Source organism: Scleropages formosus, chromosome 5 (genome assembly GCF_900964775.1).
Source record: "Scleropages formosus chromosome 5, fSclFor1.1, whole genome shotgun sequence".
NCBI classification, from domain to species: Eukaryota; Metazoa; Chordata; class Actinopteri; order Osteoglossiformes; family Osteoglossidae; genus Scleropages; species Scleropages formosus.
In genome coordinates, this window is record NC_041810.1 from 13,672,807 (window position 1) to 13,686,157 (window position 13,351).

The 13,351-nt window shown below is 48.1% G+C and overlaps 1 protein-coding gene across 1 annotated transcript in view; it reads right to left on the reverse strand.

Moving 5' to 3' along the window:
- LOC108938831 (B-cell scaffold protein with ankyrin repeats-like) overlaps positions 1 to 3,538 on the reverse strand; it is a 36,307-nt gene extending 32,769 nt beyond the window's left edge. Inside the window, exons 1-2 of the mRNA XM_018759780.1 lie at positions 3,034 to 3,538; positions 1,809 to 2,201 (exon numbers count right to left, since the gene is read on the reverse strand). Coding sequence (XP_018615296.1) covers positions 1,809 to 2,201; positions 3,034 to 3,046 — 406 coding nt within the window. The 5' untranslated portion in view covers positions 3,047 to 3,538. The remainder of the gene's footprint in view (positions 1 to 1,808; positions 2,202 to 3,033) is intronic.
- Between the last annotated feature and the right edge of the window lie 9,813 nt (positions 3,539 to 13,351).

Genomic DNA, 13,351 nt, shown 5'->3' on the forward strand with positions numbered 1-13,351 from the left:
TTATTGTTCCCCCGCTGTGACGAGTTACACGGCACAATCCTTTTTTTGTAATGAGCAATACCTTTCAATTACAGTCTGTGAACTGAATGTAGATTGTTGTGTGCATGGCATTTCTGATTTAAGATTATTCAAACCTCATACTTTTAAAAGAAGAAATTTTAAATGTTAAGACATTTCTGAAAGCAGCAGGTATAGGTACAATGTTAGTTTAAGGTATGTGACGAGAAGACCAATTCAGGCTCTAGGCAGTAATCTACTTTGCAAAGTAGATAAAGTAAAATGACTTCAGTAAATATTCACAGCTCTATAAATAGGCCAAGTTATATAAAAAAAAAAAAATTAAATAACTTTCCATAAAAACCAATGTGAAGTAACTCAAATGTGAAAAAATGATGTGCTAGATTTTTGGGTTATTTGGTGCTCGGTAATAGGCAGCGAGGACTCTCTCTGCACAACAAAGGGAGAAACACGACAAGCAAAACTGACAACCCAGGAGCTTCAAACTTGGTGTTAAATTTCTCTCGCTGTTGGGAACGTGCAATGCCGGCACGCGCGATCAATAAGAACAACTACAGAACAGCTCGTCTGTCGCGATGTAATAACTCGTAAAGTGATCTGTGTGTTTTTTGCAATATTTCGCTGGCTGTCTCGCTCGCAGACTCGTGTTTCCTGTGATTCAGTCCTGCTCTCGTCCACTGAAGGAGCCCTGGGGTCCGTGACTGCTGAAGTACCTGGAACTACCAAGCATCTCTTTTCACTTCATCCATTCAACAGCAGGCAGCACTTTAAATGATTCAATTATACAATTTTAGCTTAATAACTTCCAAATTAAATCTGAAGCTCAGGGAGAAATGGTGCCTCTAGTTAGAGGGCTTCCCATATTTCACATTCGATCGCTGCATCCACTGGGAGCTCTGATAAGCTTTCAGACTAAAATTAAAAAATGCTCAGATAATTTCCCATATCGGTGATTAAATGCATTTGAATACATGATAACTGTCTTTATCACTTTGTGCCTAAATTGATTTAACGGAACAGAAAACAGAAGGGAGTTCGCAGATCTGAGCCAAAGAAAAGGTAAATATTGCAGTTGCATGGCAGAAACCTCAGAGTCAAACTCTGGCAGTGGGACTAAGCTTTGCAAATGCTCACCCCATGCCCAGGGTCACCAAGTTTCAAACTGAGCCCCGAGCCTATTGTTCATGGAACAAGGGAGTACACCTTCCAACAGAGACATCCACCGCTCGGTCCCCTCTCCCAGCACCGAGAAATATTACAGTAGCCTGAAGAAGTTCACTTCTTCACACAAACCTCTCTGAGACTTTCAACGTTCGTTTTACTCGCTCAGATGTCAAACCAATGAACGGACTTCTTTCTCCAACACTTCGAGTGTTTTGATGTTTCTCAGTTTGGTGCACAGTCAGTGAAATGCTGATAATTTTAGTAACATTGCAGATTTGTATTGGTCAGTATAACCTTTGCGGAGGTATTGGTTTTCTCCCTTTTCACCGTACAGGGCTTTGACTGTACTAATACATGGTAGGGTGGGCTAAGGGCCATTGATTCGGCGTCAACTCTCGGTGAGCGCTCGTACGATTTTCACGAGAGTGGACATAAATGGTTTGCTGTTGCCTTCTTCGCCACAAGTTTTTGTACTCTTAGGAGTACACTGACACACACAAGTCGTTCATGCCAGTTAAACACAGAACGAAGACTGTGCAATTACTTTGAAGGCCAGTCCCCTCTCTCCATTGCCTCTACTTATCAACCCCTACCTTCCAGCTCTTAGTAGTCACACAGTACGGTACCTTTTTGCATGATCTCAGTGACAGTGGACAGGTACACCTGGGCATCCTGCTCAGACGAGAGTTGCAAGCAGCCCTCGATTGCCGGGACAGTCTGCAGGAGCGGGTCAATGGTCTCAACGCCACACAGCAGCACAACCACTTGGGCCGACGGTTGCAGGACACGCGCGAGGAAGAAGCGCTGGATCTGACACAGGCCTTCCAGCATGCCTTGTGACAGGACAAGCAGCTTGCAACGGTAGTGGCCCAGATTCAGGGATTCGTCAAGGTTGCTGGTCACCGTAGAGATGTCGTAGCAGAGAATGCCTGCTGTGGGAAGGAGGCCTGCGAAGATGCTCTTAAGGTACGAGGCCCACTGCTTGGCTTCCTCCTCGTAGATGATGAGAAGGTCCTCGACTGCAGAGAGGATTGCCTGTTAGAACTGTTGCTGAACTCATGCACTTTCCCAAAATTTTCTCCAGATGTTGGCTACAGAACACAATGCAACAAATAAAGAAAATACAAAGAAATAGATTGCCACATATTGTTTTTAATAAAGAAGTTGCAGCGTGACTGTTTCGAGGCAGATGAAACCTGGGATGGAATGTCACGCCACAATTTTGTTATTAGAAACACTTTCGGAGGATCGAGCAGTGCGCAGGTACTGGTTTTTTTGCTTGCCATAATACAGGGTTACTCAAATGAAAAGTATAATAGTAACAATTTAATCCACAAAGTCCCAAATCATATTATTTTTGCGGCGGAGAAAGCCGAAAATGGTCAGTGGCATCTGAACTCCTTTGCTGCGCTTTCTGTTTGCGCAGTGAGATAAGTTCGATAGACTCAAGCCTAGTAGTGATTCACCTTTGCACCATCCGCATTTCTGACACACGAGAAGAGTATTCCAGCCCCGTCAATAACATTGATATATTAAATAATCTCACAGTAATCGTGTCGATGTAAATTCTGAAAATCCTGTCCAGTACTGTACACGCTGCTAGCGATAGTTAAAGATATAACCTACAACACGGAGCGACAAGGGAGATGTTTGACACTGACACTTATGGACAGAGGAGGACTGAAGAGGTGTTTGGAGACGTTGACAGACACAGGAAGAGAGAGGAAATGTTTGGAGACGCCGGTGGACAGTGGAAGAGTGAGGAGAGGTCATGACAAGAGAAGAGGTCTAAAGAAAGAGCGGCACGGAAAGGCGTGTGGGGACGTAGAGGTCTGAGGACAGAGCACTGACCTGTCGCGCTCATTCTGTCCCTTGGGTTGGAGCGAAGCAAAGAGATCCGCGCCGCTGGAGGAAATGCGGCACTGAGCACATAGCCTCTATTGTGAACCGATGCGTCGCTGGCTATTTATGGGTAGGGAGTTTCCTCCTGCGAGCGATTAGGCACAGAGATGTGTCGCTGGTCCTGTGTGATCGCGGGAAGCCGCTATCTGTTGCAGCATGTTCCATGCCGAGAGTGAACAGGTGATGGGGTGGATAGCATTAGGGTTAGTCATACCATTTCCTGACCCCTTCCTGTAGCAACCAGTGCAACAACCGCAGCATAAAACCTCATGCAGAACTGCTAATCGGAACTCAAGGCAGCAACCCAGCGGCTGGCATCAAAATGAAATAAAATAGCTGTTTGAAACTGCTGTGACCACCAGGTGCGTGTCGAGCTACGCGGTGACACTTGTTTGTTTGTTTGGCGCATCTGTCGACAGGTTTAGAACGCCAGTAAGTCCAGCTGCCGGTTACAGTTCAGAGGCGGGCTCTTTCATCGGCGCTTTGGACGGCGGACTGCCGCTCTGCCGGATGTTTGCATGATTTGCGTTGGGAGACGGAGCGAGGCAGGTCTCCGTTCCCCCTCCTCCGCAGAGTGCAGAGAAGTCACGCGTGCAGCACTGCAGCCTGCGGGGGAAATTAATCCTTAACCAGTGTGCTAGGCTGTTATGTAGAAACGGCGACTTGTTGTCTTGTTGTCAAGGAACTCCCTCAGCACATGTGGGTACCTATAGAAGCGCTGAATGTCCTCTACGAGCCGCATGCGTCAGGACTCTGCATTGTACCGTTTACACTTTGGGAGATACGCCTAGAGACATACGTCCTCCAGAGTAGACAAAAATGAGTGGCTGGGTCAGTCGAGTTGAGTGCAGTTCAGTAGAAGTCAAACCGCTCGCAGACCATTTGTAAGCATGAAGTTGTTTCCGAGCGTTCCGCACACTTGTCTGTGAGGCGGAAGAGCCTCGGTACAAAGAGGACAATCCCGTTCGCAGAAAATATTGGGAAGCCCTCTGATGAGCCATAATTCATCACAGGCAGCCGCGACGTGTTTCTTTCCGTGTTCTCCACGATTAGTAGCGTCAGGATAGTTTCCGATCTGAGACCCTGCCAAAAGAGGCTCGCTACGTTCTTCCCTTGCCTCTCTGTTGTAGCTTTAGAGAAACGTGGTTGAGTGCTGAGAATTAGGATTTTGGAGATGTCAACTGTTGAAGCGCACTTGATGTTAGCAGCTGCATCCTTACGTTCTGTAGCGCGCGGACTGAAGGTGTGGAGTAGATGATGGAGCTGTTGCCTTGCAGACAAAGGTCCTGAGTTGGAATCCTACTCTTGCCGTAGACTTGATCAAGGTACTCTAGTGTTTGCTAAATGAATAGATGTGAAAGTAATTATCCTGCTCTATAAATGGTTTAGTATTTTTACAGAGCTTAGTGTACCTCACCACTGTAAGCCACCTTGAAGAAAAGCAAAGGTTAATAATAATAATAATAATAATAATAATAATAATAATAACGTAATGACCCGCGTTACTGTTCTGAGCGGGAAATGTGTTTATTGTAATTGGTTAGTTTTTGGTGACATACAGGGAATATAAGGGGGTGTTTGCATCTGCCTGGGAGAGAAAGAAGAGAGAGCCTGGGGGCACTAAGCAGGCTGGGAAGGCTGGCTCTAGGCGCAGGTCCTTGACGAAACGGGGTCCTTAGACCGAGAGCATTATTTCCCTGTGTGCCGGTGTTCCGATAAAACGTTCGAAATGAACGCTGCCTCTGTATCCTTCTTCGCCCTATGCAAACCCATGGTGCTGTGCGGCACAAGAATAATAATAATAATAATAATAATAAGAAGAAGAAGAAGAAGAAGAAGAATGTGTACCTAGGTGGGTGTGGTGGTGTGGCAAGCCTGGCCTGTGCCTGCTCTCTTGGGGGTCTGGGGTTCGAGTCCTTCTTGGGGTGCCTTGTGATGGACTGGCATCCCGTCCTGGGTGTGTCTCCTCCCCCTCCATCCTTGTGCCCTGCATTGCCTGGTGAGGTTCTGGTTTGCTGTGACCCCACTTGGGACAAGCAGTTTCAGACTCTGTGTGTGTGTGTTATAATACGTACATGAAAGCATGTTTTTCCCTGTGAGATACTTCATCATATTCACATGCACATCTCTGGGTCCTCCTCCGGTTTCTCATTATCACCGAGCAGTTTGCAGTTTGTCGTCGTTGATAAAAGATAATAGCAGCCCCTCATTTGTGAGCTGCTCCTCACGCACTCCCTTCAACGTTCCCGTAAGGTGTGCGGCTAGCTGCTTGAAATGTGCGTCTTACCCAACGCACAAAATAGCCAAGAGAAAACCCAGGATCACTTCTTCCTGGGTCCAACAGTCTGCTTTTTGTTGATCTCTGTTTGTTCCCCTCACTGGGTGCGCTCACGGTGCCCTCACCACCCCCTTAGTGCCTCCGGACAGACTGCTTTATTTGCTGAGAATAAATAAAGAGGTGAGCACCATAAAACAAACACTTGAAGTCAAATACCTGAACTCATGCCGCCTCGTCGATACACTCCATTTCCGAGATGGGATGCGGGGCGGGACGATCGGCAGGCGGCTCGTTCGAGCCGAACGGGACCCTTCGGCGCTACGAACCCGGCCCGTCGTGGTGGGACGTCTGGGCCGCGCCGCGATATCGACGGCACGCGCAGTGGGTGTATTCCCGTCCTTTGAAAAGGGATGCTTTTGCTTTCGAAGGCACACACAAGGCCTTGTGTTTTTGGCTTTTCTTCCACGCCTCCTTGCATTTGCGGTCTCCTAGGTAACGAAGCGAAAGACTCTCGAGTCTTTGAGGGGCCTTTGGAACCGTGCCTGAAAAGCTGACCTTTTATTAATAATTTCTCTGCGAAATTATGCTTTTTTCTCATTTAACGTGTCGGTGCTGCGGTACATCCATTAGTCCAGGTTTATGAATAATTAACGATGCTAATGCTCGTGCGACATCGTGGGGCGTTTGTCATCTCGGGGGAATAAAATGTAATGGACACAGTAGGGTGCTGAATAGCCAGTGAAAATCTGAAACTCACTGGGATGTAATGATTGGTATTCAAGTGCTCCGTGGAACTGCGCTCGGGGTTGGACATTTTGCGTATCGTCCGTCTGGCAACTTTTTAACAACTTTCTTTGACGTGCAGCAGAATATCGGTCCTGGCTAATTAAAACTCGTCCTTTAATTCCATTTTCATAACAGCCGCGAACAGTACGCCATGTTCATATTCCTTATCTGTGTGTAGGTTTAATCAGTTTTCTTATGAAAAACGGGGCCACCGCTGATGCTGCCTTCCACCTCTACCTGCCTTCGATGAACCAGTGTTTATGTCAAATTGTGACACATACGTGTGCTATTTAAGGTAACATTATTTCAAATTACATCAGCGCACGCTAATTTGTAAGGACCCAGCTAATCACATACAGTGCTTTTACAGTTTTTCCTCGAAAGCGTTGTGTATAAGGGGGTGCGGTGGCACAGCGGGTTGGCCCGGGTCCTGCTCTCCGGTGGGTCTGGGATTCGAGTCCCGCTTGGGGTGCCTTGCGACGGACTGGCGTCCCGTCCTGGGTGCGTCCCTTCCCCCTCCGGCCTTACGCCTTGTGTTACCGGGTTTGGCTCCGGCTGCCCGTGTGGGACAAGCGGTTCAGAAAATGTGTGCGTTATGTGTATAATTTTATTTGCATGCAAGGAGAAGCTGACATATTAAGGAATAAAAATGCCCGGATAATAACGCAATATTTATCCAGTCATTTTCAGAAACTGGATATCGGTATCCAGTACAGGGTTGCTGCTGTCAGCCAATCCTAGAAAGCAATGGGTGTAGGGCAGGGTAGAGCCTGGAAGGAACGCCAGTCAGCACAATCACTTGCAAACACACACACACACACACACACACACACTACAGGCAATTTACAGTGAGTAATGCACCTAAAACTGTGATGGGAAAGCAGAGCACCTGATGGAAATCCGTGCGGACACTTGGAGAGTATGCAAACTCTACAGAGACTGAGCAGGATTCTAACCCACATCGAAACCCCCAGCCAGAAGCTGTGAGGATCCACTGTTACCTGCTTCTCCTCCCTAATGAAACAACACTCATCCGAATGGAGGTGAGAGTCAGCGCCTGTTTCCGGTTGCAGTCCCTCACACGCTAGAGAATAAAGCTACATCAGTGTGTTAGCAGGTCATTCCCACTAAACTGTGAACCTAAAATAGTCTCACACTGTCAGTCCACTCTAATGCACATTAAACTGGATACGATTAGGAGCCGCATCTGTTCTGCTGAACGTACGTGTACTAACCCTTTTCTAAAGTCGACGCTACGGAGCGGTGCCTTCGATCGCTCAACGGCATCGACTCGCACACGTTAGGAACGGTCAGCAGGCTTGGGATCGGCCGGGGACCGCTCGGTCACCCTTCGGGGATCACGAGTCAGGTGCCACAGGTAGAATGTGACTAAATTTTCCATCACCCTCACGTGGAACAAAGGAACTGCTGCTCTTCCAATTAAAAATAAATAAATTAGTTAATTAAATAAAATATTCCTCCAAAGCCCACACCTTGTTTACATAATACCTTCCTGTCTAACACAACTTTTTTTCCCCTCTGGAATGAGGAATACTGCCCTCCTAATTGCAAAGATATTTAATTTTTCCTAGTCATCACTTTTGCCTGTTAGCGAGGCTCGACAGAGAGGGTAGCAGGGCGGCTGTCGAGATCTCACCAAAGTCATTCGGCGGTGCTCTGCGGTCTTGTTTCTTAACCCGTCGTGTGGAAGCACTTCCAGATTCAAGAGATTCAAGAGAGTTCATTGTCATGTGTACAGTAAACAGTTCGTCACACCACGCAGCGCAATTCTTACTCTGCGAATCCTCTCGGCAGCCTATGACATAAATTATAAGGACATAAGGAAAGAAAACACAAGGCGTAAATCACAAATTTACAAAATTACTATTAGTGCAAAAATTCAAGAAATGAGGTTATATGCATATATAAAGTGTGCAGTGTGAAATGCAAACATGTGCAAAGTCCTGCAGAGGTAGGTTTGGTCTGTTCGCACTTTAAAGGGGGTGTGTATTTGTGTGCGCAAGTTATGCGGAGGTAGTCTGTGGTCTCTGATGTTATTGGCATTGTGGATGTGTATGTGTGCGTAGGAGGGATGGGGGGTAGTTGACACCTCTCAGGCTCGGAGGGTAACGCGTGTCTGCCGCGATGGGTGGAGAGGCAGCGGACGGGTGTCGTTCGCAAGCCCGACAGCCTGTGGGTAAAAACCGTTTTTCAGCATTGAAGTTCTGGCTTTAACGCTCCTGTAGCGTCTGCCTGATGGTAAGGGTGCGAAAAGGCTGTGCTGGGGATGACTATTGTCCTTGATGATGTTAGTGGTTCTACTGATGGTTTTGGCCTGGTGGAGGCTCTCCAGCGATGGTAAGGATGTTCCAGAGATGGTTTGAGCAGCTTTCACCACTTGCTGTAGCGCCTTACGATCCTGATCGCTCGCGAAGCTGTTGGAGAAAGTCCAAACTGTACGTGGTAAAGAACATTGGTCCGTACGATAGAAATCCCAGCGAGGGTTAGGTGACCTGTGCACACCGGGAACTGGCGCGATCGATATTGTTAACATCGGTAAGACTGGAGGCAGCAGAAGCTGCTGGGTGGCAAAAAATTCCAGAGGAAAGTCTACGTTGTGTTTCTTCACACGCTGAAACGCTGCAGGGGTTCAAACGGAGGAGCGTTTGACCCTCAGCCGACTGTCCTTCCACCTCTGGCGTCCCTCACACTGCTCCGCATCGGGTGTGAGAGGTGGGATGGAGTGGGACAGTACCTGTACCCTGCATGGGCGCAGACTGTGTGTGTGTGTGTGTGTAACATCTGAAAAGAGCAGCGAACTCCCCACCGCACGCTGCCGGTCAGATGTCCACAGGCAACAGGACAAAAATAACGGACGACAGCATTAATTGCTCTCGATGTGCGCGGTCACGGGATCCGTCTGGTGCCGAGACTCTCCTCTCCAAGCAGGGAGAGCGGAGCCGTCGCTCAGTAATTTGACGCGTTAATTAAAACCGCTTCAACTGCTGCCGTTTGACTTCTCATTAATTAACTTTGTGAGCGGGAAATGAAGGCAAGCGTTCCGTTTTCTCCGCGCGCGAGGGCTGCGGACGCTGAAAGCTTCCGAAATTGGGACAGATGTGAGGAACTTTGGAAACGGAGCGGATACTCGCGGCAAATTCACTCTGTCGAGGCCGTCCGTGCCGCCGTTTGTTTCTTAAACCTTTCGTTACCATAGAAATGACTCCCGATATTCGCATGATCGCTGTTTGTGTGCGATTTGATGACGAACGCGTGTAACAAAGCTGTTGGAGCTCTCAGCTGCACCCGCCGCACACTTTGGATGAGAATTGCAAATGTTGTCATTACCCTTTTATCTCAATCAAACAAATTGCTAATTCCCTTTTGTTTCAGCGCTTCTCCTAGGGCTGTGGCCCCTTTGGAGGGACAATTATTATTTATTCATTTAGCTAATGCCTTTCTCCAAAGTCCCTTACAGGGTGAGGTTTGTACACTATGCTGCTCACACCGATTTACCCATTCGTGCAACAGGGGAATTTTTATCGTATCAGTTCAGGGTAAGTACCTTGATCGTGGCTGCTGCAGTAGGAAGGGGTTTTGAACCTGCGCCCTTTGAGTGCAAGGTAGCGGACGTAATTACGAGCCCTCCTGTTGACCCTGAAATAGACCAGAATATCCAAAGATCCCAGTGTGCAGGACCCTAACAAACATGTTTAGAGTTAAGCTCTATGTGCAGTGTTGGATCAGTGCCACTGCTGCTATTCAGATTCATTAATTACCAGTTTTCTCCAGGAGAGGAGATTGGAAAAGATTAATAAAATGTGTACGCTGAGGTTTTACCATACGGGCTGCGATAAACAAACCCAGTCCGGCGCTGTCACTCACACGAGGTTCAACGCCGACAGCTGGCCCAGCCGTGCGGAACGTGAAAGACATATGTAACTGTCGAGGAAGAGGGAGAGAACGTTCGTCGCGTGAGCCGCCCCGAAAACTGTCGATTTGCCGTCATCCAATCCTTTCCATCGTAAACAAATCCTGCAACGTGACCCACCGTTTAAAAGGCACGTTGTGCTCGCCTACAAAGAAGCGAGGCATCTTCGTGGGGGTTCTCACTTACTGACCCGCAGGAAGGAGATGAGCTCAGCAGGATGTGAAAGATCAGGAGTCAGAATGCAGGAGTCATTTGAGTTTGTTGGATTTAGGATCATTTTGGTGCCATTTTCATCTGATCTTTGTCTGACCTCTGGCTGATCTTTGGTCCGTCACTGGATTTCACACACGCATTTTGACGCGCGGCTCGGCATTTACAATGGTGACACGCTGCAGGATCCCCGTAGCCTATCCTCTGGACATGTCAAATTTCACACATGTTTACTGTCTGGAGAGTAATGTCAACATCCTGGAGGGTGGGGACCCAGTCAAACCCATGTCCACCTAGGGGAGACTGACCTCCTTACTGCTGACAACAGATAGTGCTCATTGGCAGCTCAAGTGTTCACCACGCATACGCTGCCATACGAAAAGACATCCTCACACTGACACGCAGTCAGTTTCTTTCATTTCCATAGTGAATGCCATCCGCAGTATGCCGAAATATGCTGTTACCTTTCATTCCTCAATTTTCCACTTTTAGTTCTCTTGCAGTGGGCACGGTGGTGCAGCGGGTTTGACCAGGTTCTGCTTTCTGGTGGGTCTGGGGTTCGAGTCCTGCTTGGGGCACCTTGCGACGGACTGGCTGGGTTAGGCTCCGGTTCACCGCCACCCCACATGGGACAACCGGTTTCAGTCTGTGTGTGTGTGTATGTGTGTGTGTAGTTCTCTGTTCTCTTTTACATCACATACTGTCTCTGAATTCCAGTGGACTACACTGACTGTTGGAGTATGCAAACGAGACTGAGGGTTTCACAGATGGTAGAATGCATCAGTCAGTTTTTTATTACCACCACTGCTGCCGTTTTTCTTGAGTGTCCTTTTAAATGCAGCTTTCGCAGGATGTGCCATGAGTCAATGTGCGAGGGGGAGGACGAGATTTGCACCAGGGTATCTAGCGCTGAAAGGGCCAGGTGTTATAAGGAAGAGTAGGAGCAGATAGGTAGGTAAGCAGATGGATAGACAGACAGATCGGTAGTGTCACGTCAGGCCGAGAGAACCGGGACGGAAAGACCCAAGTGTGGAGTCATAGGATCAGGCAAGTTGTCGGTATCGGGGAGAGGCGGAGGGTCGGTCGATCGCTCAGTCGGGGTCAGAGCGGGAATCCATGGGCGAGGTCAGGAGACGAAGCGGAGGGTCGGTCGAACGGCGATCGGAGTTGAAACGAGGATCCTTGGACATGGTCAAGAAACAAAGCTAGGGGTCAACACCGGAGAACGTGAACTGAGATCTGGAGATGCATATGAGCAAGGAGTCACAAGAAGGGCAGTTGTCCCTGACGAGATTCCGCAAAGGCATGGGAGCTGAGGAGGGTCTTTTAAAGGGTGAGGGGTTAATCAGATGCTGGAGCAGAGTCAGGTGTTGTTGGTTGAGTTGTGGGCGTGGATGTGACAGGTAGACAGAATAAATCGTACTTTATTAATTACACAGAAAATCTCACAAAGTTATAGCTGAGAAAATGAGAGATTTGGGATATGGATGGTATCGACGTTGTTTCACTTCTTTCAGATATGGGAAAATTCACCAGGAGTCATCCAAAGCTTGTTTCTGCACTTGACATAGAGTGGCTTCAACGATGGTTTCCATGGAAATGATTAATTAGTCCCCTATAATTTTCCCATCAGCACAAAGTGAGGAAGAACCGCGCGTGTGGAGTCTCTGCGGACTTGTGACCTTGTATCAACTTGCCTGACCACTTCAACCCACAGTGAGCTGAAAGCATCAGAACTCATTTGCCTTACACTTTATGCCCTTTGCCCAGTGGTTACCGAGGAAAAAAATGGGATACGTTCTTCTCGTAAACCAGTCTTCAGCAAAACCACATTTGCAGCACGTCGTGGAGCTGTAGACCAAGAATGGTCATTTGATCACTGAAAAGTTTGGGTGATAAGAAGCAGTGTGAGGGGCAAGCAGGGCAGCTGATCCAGGAGCTCTTTCCACCAGTGGGAGGCGACAGTGAGCTCTGGAGGAGGAGAGCTGTCTGTCAGAGTAGCAAGGAATGCTGATCTCCTGCTGACTTTGTGCTCTGAAGCTTTCTGTTGCCTGTAGAACCTAACCAGGGATGTGAGGATTGCTGGCGGGTGCTACATTGGAGCGATTAGGCGGGGACTGGCATGCGTGTTTCAGGGGAGGCGGAGAGCCATGAGCGCAGCTGCGTTTCAGCTGGCGGTTTCTCACAGCACACTGTAGATTTGTGGTGCCGTCAGTCTCCTCCGAAATCCTCTGAGATCTTTTGGAGGTGAAGTGACCATTTTCAGAAACTCAGATTCAGGCCCTGTGGGTCGAATGTTGGGTTCTCAGACGCCGGCTCTTTCGTGCTGCTCTACCCGCACCCGAACCACTCAAATACCCAACATTTCAAAGCGGTTGAAGGCGACGTGTGTGTGCACGCGCGTGCGCACCGGACACACGACATGTCCCTCGTGTTAGAGCATCTGCTGCGCGCGCAGATTTTGCAATGTAAGTGAACGAGCAGCTGCCTCCAATTAAGAAATTGCTGCTTTTGTGGTTTGCATTGACTTCAGAATAATCCCTTAAATCTCATAAAATCTTGCACTATGGCATCAGCTCACATACAATACCTCATGGCTTAGTCGCAGAAGCCGTCTTCTGCAATGGGAAGTTGTTTCACCCCAAAAGTAGGAACATTTCAGCGTGAATTTGCATTGCTATTTGTCAACAGGTAATGTGAGTCTTTGCTCTTGTGCGGCCAGGGTTTCGTTCGCGTAACTTAATGAAGAAACGAGCACCGCGCAATTATAACTGCGAGACCTGGCAGCGGGCCTGTTCATAAGTCTGACAATGGGATCTGCCATAACACTTATTTTTCCCTAGTCCAGGTGTTTATGCAATGCGTGTTAATATTTCAGCTGTTCTCCGCGTGCGAACTAAAGGACACATACTACATAAAGCCGTTAGACGACGCTCGACATGACCCTTACAGGTAAGATTCAGCATCAGTGCTGCAAATTGTTCTTACAAGACAGGTTTGGCCTTTTACAGAGATTCCAGGGTTTAAGTGCATACAAAAGCACTCACAGTAAAATTTGTGCC